The sequence below is a fragment of the Euleptes europaea genome, chromosome 3 (assembly GCF_029931775.1).
Source record: "Euleptes europaea isolate rEulEur1 chromosome 3, rEulEur1.hap1, whole genome shotgun sequence".
NCBI lineage: Eukaryota > Metazoa > Chordata > Lepidosauria > Squamata > Sphaerodactylidae > Euleptes > Euleptes europaea.
In genome coordinates, this window is record NC_079314.1 from 96,448,767 (window position 1) to 96,458,689 (window position 9,923).

The following is a 9,923-nucleotide window of genomic DNA, read 5'->3' on the forward strand; positions in this document are numbered from 1 at the left end:
CATCAGGCACTGGGAAAGCTCTTTCCCTGCCTCAGACCTTGGAGAGATGCTGCTAGTTAGAGAAGGTGATACTTAGATGGGCCAGTGGTCTGATGGTAATAAGGCAGCTTCATACATTCATGTATTTAATGTGTTTTTTTGAGAGAGAGGCTGTGGCTCAGTGGTAGAGCTCATGCTTTACTTGCAGAAGATCCCATATTCAGTCCATGACATCTGTTCTCCACTTAAAGGATCTCAAGTAGCAGGTAGCGGGAAAGACCCTTCTCTACCTAGCCCACAGAGAGCCATTGCAATTCAGGGTAGACAGTATTGAATTCGGTGGACCAATGGCGTGACCTGGCATAAGGCAGCTTGTGTTTGAAGCCCAGACTGTATCAGATTTAACATAGTAAAAAGCAGCATGAACTATTAGTTGGAAGTTTTCAGTTTAAATCTCAAGCCCAACTGGTAATTTACTGGGTGGATTGAGGCATGCCACTGTCTCTACATTCCAGCCTTGTATTATGGGAATAATGATACTTGTGTCCTTTACGAGGAGGCTCTTTGGATTACTGTGATTATATGAAGCACTTGGAACGTGTTGTTTTATGTGGCGATAGTGGTGGCATGTTTTCCCCCCCAGAGTCCAAGCACAGCTCTCCAAGGATGAAAAGTATTAACAGTGGCATGTTTCCTACCTAGAGTCTTCTTCCAGTCTTCCTTCAATCTCAGGAGCCTTCCTCTGATATACGTGGTTTTTCCCATTTATGTTGGAGGAGGTCTTCAAACTTTGTGGTAGGATACATGCCAGCGACTGTCTGACTCTCAATGCTGAGGGATCATAACCAGTCCTCAGATATCTGAAACTGAGAGGCAAAATCTCTAGACAAAAACCTGGGTTTCCAGGAGTACTTTTTACACACTGGTTTGTTTGTTTGTTTATTATATCATTCTTATAACCCCAGGCTAGGGCGAGGGCAGAAAATGTCCTGGCCCTGGTCGAGGCCAGCTGGATACTCCTTTGGCCACTTCTCTGTTTCAGTAATGAAACACTGTCTACGCGGTACATGATTTATCTTCCGTTTCCTCTCCTCCTCCTTAGAGCGCAGATTGCATTCACCTTTCGTGGGAGCCTCCTGTTTCACCTTCAGGAAACATCTTGGAGTATTCTGCCTACTTAGCTATCAAAACCAACCAACTCCACGAAAATCCCAGCCAGCTGATGTTTATGAAAATCTATTGTGGTCTCAGGACCTCTTGTACTGTGACTGCTGCCCAGCTTGCAAATGCTCACGTTGATCACACATCCAAACCCGCCATAGTGTTCAGGATCTCGGCCAAGAATGAGCGGGGATACGGACCAGCCACACAAGTTCGATGGCTCCAAGGTAAAGGGGGTGGCCCATTGCACTTAGATGTTCCGGGAAAATAATTGTTTTATATTCAGATACATATCTTTATCTGTAAGAAGTAGAGGGCAGATAAAATTTGTGGAAATTTCATTTTTTTCATGAAGACACTTTTCTGCCTTTCGAGAAGAAACTGGCATGCTGCTGTTTTAGGACTCCCTGAGAGCCATTATTCAAATAATTCACACAATATGGTCAAGCGGTTTTAAGGTGCACAAGAAGACTGTGTACTAACATTGCATAGAGATGAAAGCTGGGGAGGCCGGGGATGTGATCCTGGGATTTTGTAGGGAAGTTGCAAAAGGACCAGAAGATTGAGAGATCATCGCCTGTTCTTTGGGGTTTCATTTGGTTGGATCGAGCACAGTGTTTCCATGGGTGCAGGGACTTCCGGGGCAAAACGTCTTTGGCTCCCCTCTTCCATGGCAGCCCAACAGGCTGCCTAAAATCCTGTTCCTGGGGATCCCCTCTCCCCCAAGAGTAGGATTTCAGAGTGTATTTTGGGCTGCTGCAAGAGGAGAGAAAGGAATTCATGCTGTGCAGGTGGAAGTCCTAGCTCCTGCAGAAACACTATGATGGATCCAGCCCATTGTATTACAAGTACAAATTTGGTTTTACTTGCTTCTTATTGGCACTGCAAATCAAAAGTTGAGGCCCAGAACTCTAACTGGTTTATCTAAATCTTCTTGAGTAGGTTTTGGCCTGGATGCTGGCAGCTAAACAACATGTTCTCTTTCGTTGCAGAAACGAAAACATCAGGTTCAAAATAGGAGCAGCATGAAAGTTGGGAAGCAGCAGTTAGCATGCATGATATTTTGTATATCCTCCAAATATTTTATTTTTACATTGTCTTGAACTTCCCAACATCAACGTTGTACAGTCTTGCAAAATTCGGAGTTGTGCTGGCTCAATTTTTCATACCACTTTATCCAGCACGTTCCCGGTGGGAGGGCTTATTATCCAGTGGACTACATATGCCTCTAGAGGTTTTGGGAGAGTCTTCCTTTCAGTAGTTCCCAGCCCATGGGCTTAGGGTACCCAACCCTATTTTAAACTTTCCCAGTGTTTTTAAAAAGATTTGTAATGTGGTTATGGCAGTCATTTAAAGGGAAATCCGTGGGGGCCTACATCTCAAATGTTGCCGCTTTCCCATTATGCAAATCTTGAGGCTAATTCAGGGCAGTCTAAAAAGCAGTTTGGAGACCTGCTCAGAGACTTTCCAGAAATGCTGGTTGCACGTACAGCCCTGCAGATCTAGCCCCGTGAACCTATTGCTTGAACAAGTTGTTTGAAGACAGCAGTAATGATATGGCATTCAGAGATGCTGGAAGCAAATTCTTTGGTTTTCAAACACCTTTTCAGAATAATTGCCTTTTGTACGTAATGTTGATGATTGAATGATGACTTTACAATTGTAACCATTTTTTATAAGTTAGTTTTGTCTCCCACTTTGCTGGTTTGTTTTAGTGACAGAGCGAACAGGTTTCCTTCATGGCCCTGTGGCTCCATCCACTTCTACCAGAAACCATGGGAAGGATTTATTAAGTTTGACAGGACGTGCTGAGTCTTCCACGTTCTTGGAGGATGCTTGGTTGGCCTGCACAGGTGTTTCATTCTTCCTGTGCCCTTTAACCTTTACTGGCAGGGGTGATTTGTTGGGAACCCACACGGAAGCGGAAGCCATCATGCGGGGAAAGTCTCCGAAGGGCTTGAAGCGGTGGTCCCTGCCTTGATGCGGCGGAACTCTTGTATCCAGACAGGGTACAGAAGATGGAAGTTTAGTTAAAGGTGTCATTAAGGAGTGAGCAGCTTTCTCTGTGGAGAGTCGGTATAAACCTTTTTATATCCCCTTTAAGACCTTTCTAGTCTGTGTCTGTTGTGCATGGCTTGGTAACGTCACACTTTACCAGGAGGACGGGGCTTCTGGTAGGCTCTGCCTGTGACCCATTTCAGTGATGCGATGCCAAAGGAGCAGGGCTTCCGGCAGACTCTGACCAGCTAGTTAGGCACAGCGGTGTCACGCGACTGGGCAGAACCCCGAAGATTTGCGCGCCACACCAAATGCTGTTGGCGAGATGTGGGAATCAACTTCTGTCTCGCTCTATATACAGTTTTGTTCTCTTTTTCTTATAATCCCCTATTCTTCACGATATTTTGGTGCAAGGCAAATATTTTAGTTTACAATAACTTGAAAGTGTATAGAATATTTTAATATATTCATTTTTGTAAAGATTTTTTCTACCATTTGTAAACACGTGTCCTAATCCTTGAGAGTATCCCCTGACGATATGCAAATTGCTAAACTAGTCACTTCGGTTATGAAAAGCAAACTTGGTGTAAATGCACTACTATTGGCTTCTCATGGGCATAGAAATGTTAATTCTGTAGATATTTTGAATGTTTACAAGAATCTTTACATGTTGAAAGTCCTCCATAAAGAGTGCTTCATTTAAAGAAAAAAAAGAAAACTGTATGCGTTTGTTGGCATATTCATGCTGTTTTGCACTAATTAAGAATTTAACTTTGTAACATTTTGTGTTGCTTCCAGAAAAAAATTTGTAGTAAAGTTAAAGCAATTTTGCACATACAACATGCTTTTATGGCATATGTTTTCCTTTTCCCATTAAGCTGCATACAGGCATACATGTCTTGATCAGTGAGCCCACGGTGGCTCTGCTCTGCTCTCGTCCTGTTTGTGACAGATGCACCGATTTCCAAAACTGAATTGAGCCCAGAAGTAACTAGTTCTTTGTGCTTCCAGCATTAGCCAGCTGCACATAGTGCTCATTGGCTGGCTCTTGTGACAATCATGAATCTGCCTCCCCTACATACTGCATCCCCAGTGTCTCAAGTAAAAAAAATAAAAATGACTAGCTTTTAAAATTATTACAAAAAGCTCAATAAGCATTTTAACTGACTACAAAACGCTGGGTACCTGGGGGGAAAGGTTTTAAAGGAAAATTGCCTAAAGCATTGGAGGGAAGGGGAAGGGATGAAGGGCTAAGCCGGAGCCAAGCATTTTTGGCAAGCATTTTTGGCAAGGAGCAGAGCTGATTGGGGGCGGGTAGGAAGCAAGAGTTTTCCCTACAACAGAAAAACCTGTAGTCATTCATACAGGGAGGTATGTCTGTATGCATCGTTTGCTTTCTCGGTTGTTTGGGTATTAGTTTCACCTCCTAATAGTTCACGATGGGTAGCTGTGTTAGTCTGTCAATAACAGTAGAAAAGAGCAAGAGTCCAGCAGCACCTTAAAGGCTAACAAAATCTCTGGCCGGATATGAGCTGAAGAAGTGAGCCTGCGGCTTACGAAAGCTCATACCCTTCCAGAAGTTTTGTTTGTCTTTAAGGCAGGGGTCGGCAAATTCATTAGTCAAAAGAGCCAAATATCAACAGTACAACGATTGAGATTTCTTTTGAGAGCCAAATTTCTTAAACTTAAACTATATAGGTAGGTACACTGTTTATTTACTTAATAAACTTTAATTAAAGTTTTAAGTCTTAATTAAACTATAGGTACACTGAATAAAACTTGATATCATACTTAATAGTGATCTTATTTATTGATAAAAATTAAATTCTAAGTCCCTGCCATTTCCCCCTCCTTGTCCGGAGTCCTCGTCTGGAGGCCTGGTCTACCACCATAAAAGCCTATTGGTGGACCTGGCCTCCAGCTGAGTCCCATTGGGAGGCCAGGTCTACCCATTGGCTTTCTTGGCAGTAGACCTGGCCTCCGGAGGCCCATAGAAACCAATTGGTAGACTTTCCCCTCCTCGGAGTCCAGGTCTACTGCCAAGAAAGCCAGTGGGTGGACATGGCCTCCCAATGGGACTCAGCCGAAGGCCAGGTCTACCAAAGGAAGCCCACCCCGCCCAACAGCTGATAGGCGGGGGGGCCAGGAACCGCCGAGCCGCCCGCCCAGCAATCGCACAACTAGAGGGGAGGGGAGGCTTTAGCCTCCCAACCATTGAGGGCAAGGGAAAGGGGGACCCGGCCATTCTCCACGGCAGGGGGGGGGAGACAGTGTGCCCGCTCGCCCGCTCTCTCTCTCAGGCGTGCCGGCACGAGCGTGCGCAAGAGCAGGGGCTCCAAACCAAGTTCGGAGAGCCGCACTCAACAGGCCAAAGAGCCGCATGCGGCTCTGGAGCCGCAGTTTTGAGACCCCTGCTTTAAGGTGTTGCTGGACTCTTGCTGTTTTCTGCTCTTAACAGTGGTAGTGAATACTTTTTTTAACCTAATCGTTTTTATCACTAATGTGCCAGCCGCTTTACTTTTTTTTCCTGCAGAGGTAGAAGAAAATTGTATACGTATGGCAAAATGGACACCCAGCCTGTATGGTGTATACAGATAATGGATGGTTTCCTCATACCTATGCAGTGAAAACATAGTGTGAGAAGCGGCCCTTAGAAGGAATGGTGATCTGTTCCTAACCCCACAAGTGTACTAAATAAAGGCTTTTGGATGCCTTTTGTATGTAAGTAGTTTACCAAATCGTAAAGTGAAATGGTTGAATGATACCAGTACAATAGGCAAAGATAGCCTAAAGCCCGGTCCAGCAGGAACATGGTTTGTGAACAGCTACAATCTTATGTTCAATGGAATGGGATTTGTAGAGGTTCTTGTGGATTATACCTTTTTGCTTCTAAATAAAATGAAACATGTGCAATAAAGTGAATATTTTGCACTTGGTTTTTCCATCAATGCCTAATAAATTAAGATGGGAATTACTTGATCTGCACGATCAGTTTTAAAGTGGATTACGGTAATGTTAGTGCTTTACAATCATTTCTTGTTCACCCTCGCAGGATTGCTTTCAGAGGAGCTACTTGCACTCCAATTTTTCAGATGGGGAACTGAGGCTGAGGGGAGATACCTAGTGTAGGAAGGCTTGAACTCAGCTCACTTAGACTCATCTCCAGCACTAACTAAGAGACTGAGTACATCACAGTACAGTAGAAATTTGTGGCCAGCTCTTGCACATTAAATTGCCGAGCTCACAGTGGGAAAGAGGATGCAGCCTTTCCACATTGCAGCACAATCTGTAATGCCACGCGGGGGAAAAATGGAAACCCTCTTTTAAAAAAGAGCCTTGTTGAATGGATAGTAAATATAAGTCGTCCTTTCTGTTGCTTTTCCCCTAAGAATTAAAAAAAGAAATTACATTAGTAAGTTTTAAGTTAGTGAGAGCGGGCAGCATTTTTAGGTGAAGCTTGGTGACTTTTGTGTATATCAAGCCGAAAATTCCATCTTTTAACTGCAGCCCCAGATCTGTTTTATCAGGGGATTGTAGCTTCGCACGTTAACTTTTTCTGAGATGGATTTTCAGGCTCCCATTAGGAAAAAAAGGGAGTTGGGTGTACGGCATAAATGGCAGAGGGTGATTTGTTCTGTGCTTCTATATATATGTCATATACAGTGTAACTGACTTCTTCAGTTCACACATTTATATTTACCCTTTCCCAATGCTTATGTGTAATATCCATGTCTGAAAAAGTCTGTGAAAGAGCCCTAAGATTTTGCTCTTCGCAATTAAAAATCATCCAAGATACAATGAATACAGAGTAGTCATTTTCACTAGCACTGTGAAATCGATGCTGAGAAACTGTCTATGGCTCTGGTCTTCAAAGCAGGAGAAAGGCCTTCTTGACAAGGTACACGTGGTTGCCAGGAATGTGCTCGTTCTTCCCTGAATTGTCAAAGACAGACAAATGTGCTTCCTTCCACCTTGGTATACCACACGTTACTTCCAGCTCCAGGTCTGCCAGCAGCTATGTGGTTTGTCAAGGAATACCTTTTTTAATACTGAAGGGAAGCTCAAATAAGTGTCTTTTTAAAAAAAAACTTCTGGCATTCAGGCGGCATTCTCTTGACAGAATGTGAGACTCGTTTTCTGATTACTCGGCTACTACTAACAACTTTGTAGATACATTACTTAACAATATAATCTGTTGGGTATATCTGTGAGTATTTTTGCACTTTGCGTTCATATTTCTGCACTTGTTTTTAAGGGTATGTCATAACTACCAAAGGTAAAGATTGTGCCGTCGTTAATGCAGACATGACTTTGTGTTTTTGTGCTTCTGCCAATAGACTATATATTATTTGTCCATGTCTACCGTTCCATCTACATGCATCAGATTAATATGCATACCAGTTTTCTGTAGCTTCCCTTGGTGTGACAAGACGTTGTATAACTTTTTTGTAGCCTGCTTCTCTGACAAGCACTTAAACTTATAACTCCCACTTCAAACATAAAATTTAGAGTCTATTCTGTTTAAACTTCAGCTTCTAATCAATGATAATGTAATGTCTGACCTACTGGATGTTCACTGAAAATCTAAATTTAACCAGGTTTTTTGAGGAATTGGTGAAAGCTGTCTTGTTTGCCTTTATAACAAATATACATGTAACGTCTTTTGTAAATCTGACTCCATCCTGTAGACACTTCAAGGAACAATAGATTTGATATGAAAGTTATAAGTAGAGAAGTCCATGCTGTTTATCACATACTGCATCAATTTAACTTAAGATGTTTTGTGACAATGGATATCTAGCTATGTGAACAAGAAACTGTTATGTATGACTTATAGCAATATCTGATCATAGTTTTGAAGTAGAGCACATATGTAAGCCATAGACTTTAACAAAAAGATAACATAGTTAACTGGAATGTTGTTGAGATGGGTCAATCTAGCTAGTTATTGTCTTAAGGCCTTGGAACAGAAATGGTCTCTACAAAGAAATCTAATATTTTGTACAATTAAATAAAAGTAGCATTGTTCTTTCTTTGTAATAAAGTGATTTGTCTAAAGAATGTCTGCCTCTGTATTTAAACTAAGATTACACGGAAACTTTTAATCTGTTTAGCTCCTCAGGAAGCTGGCCAGTTTTTAAGACCAAGATATCAGTAGGTTATGCAGTCACAGTACAGAAGGGCACCCTCAGTGGCCATCTTTTTGAAGGCATGTAAAATGTTCCTCTTTTGGGCACTAGAAGTTATTGGTCACTGTCATTTTTATTTTCATGTGTTAATTGCTGTAAGTCAGCTGGAGCAGAAGATAGGGCAAGAAACACATTTAAAAATAGAGACTAATTCACCGTATTGCGAATATCAGCTATTCTTTAGTAATTCTGTCCTTTCTTTACTTTTGATTAAAAATGTGTAGCCTACCTCATCATTCATTTGGAATCCTGCAAATACCATAACACACAATCTCAGTTTTTTTTAAAGGCAACAGCACCTTGTTGCCTTAACGCCTGTAAATAAAAACTAGGGGAGATCAATAAAAGCTTCTAAAAACCAGGTGTAAAAGTGCATGGCCTGTTCCTGGGGAAGCTCAAGAGGAGGCTAAAGCAGCAGTTTTAGTCAAAGCTGAAAATATCAAGAACTGGAATAATAAATACAATATCATATACAGGCCAGGCACTAGTAAACTGGAGTTACTAAATATATCCTGGCTTATCATATGCATTCAGTCTGGGTTCGCATTTCCTTAAATTTTAAAAACCTATGGTCGAGACAAGAGGTTCAGTTACTCACGATCTGATCAGTGAACATACATTTAGACTGCTCAATCATTAGGCTATGCCGTTTCCTAGAATACAGAGATATTTATATCCCTTCTATCAGTGTTCTCTAATCATGAAAAAGCCCAGTATTGACTTTGGAATTCTTCAGATTGTTTCCTATACCTGTAGTTGCTTTGCTCAACTATAACCAAGTTCAATTCTAAGTCTAGGTTGAGTCATGTATAGCAATGAGTCAGATGCACAAGATTATATTGCCACATTGTAGGAACAACTGACCCTAGCTATTGTTTTCATATATAAGTGGACCAAGAGTCATCACTGCTGATAAATGCTGCATAGGAGGTCTACTTTGCTGAGACATATTCCAAGAAATTAAACTGGTAGTTTGCCTGTAAGGCTTTCAGAGAAAGTTTTCAGAGCATTAATAAAAAATTAAGTCTACATACTATATCCATTGGCTGTTTTTATTCACTTTCAGCAATCAATTTAATTTCCCCTGACAGCATTCAGGATGAAATATTTAATGTTTACCAACATCAGCTATCCTGACAGGGAAAGATTCTAGAAATATGAACTGAAATTCACGTCAGGAAATAATAATTTTTAGTTACCGCTTGTACCTCCTTTTTCTAGGCATGTCTCTACCTCTATTAGCTCACTTCAGTTCCTTTGTCACAGGGACTATATTGGTATGAGCCTCAGATTTGCATTTTATCTCACACTGTGCACATTTTCTACATTTATATTACTAAGGAGTTGGTTAGACTCCTATGAGCAGGATCAGCTGATACAAATCCTACTTCACATTACATTATACATAGAAATGGTGAATATACCTGTGATGCATAGAGAAGCTTGTGCACCAGCTGTGAGGAAACATCTGATATTTTAGTTTGGACCTAAAAACAGGTGAGGGCCACTCTGAAGAAGATATCAACAATGGACAATCAACATTCCATCACCACCCCACACATTATATGTTGTCCATTTGGCAAACACAAAGGGGCA

The 9,923-nt window shown here is 41.6% G+C and overlaps 1 protein-coding gene across 1 annotated transcript in view; it reads left to right on the forward strand.

The window, feature by feature from the left end:
- The window catches only part of HCFC2 (host cell factor C2), a 28,671-nt gene extending 26,348 nt beyond the window's left edge, over positions 1 to 2,323 (forward strand). The window contains exons 15-16 of the mRNA XM_056846998.1: positions 1,082 to 1,367; positions 2,133 to 2,323. Coding sequence (XP_056702976.1) covers positions 1,082 to 1,367; positions 2,133 to 2,158 — 312 coding nt within the window. The 3' untranslated portion in view covers positions 2,159 to 2,323. The remainder of the gene's footprint in view (positions 1 to 1,081; positions 1,368 to 2,132) is intronic.
- The last annotated feature ends 7,600 nt before the right edge of the window (positions 2,324 to 9,923 follow it).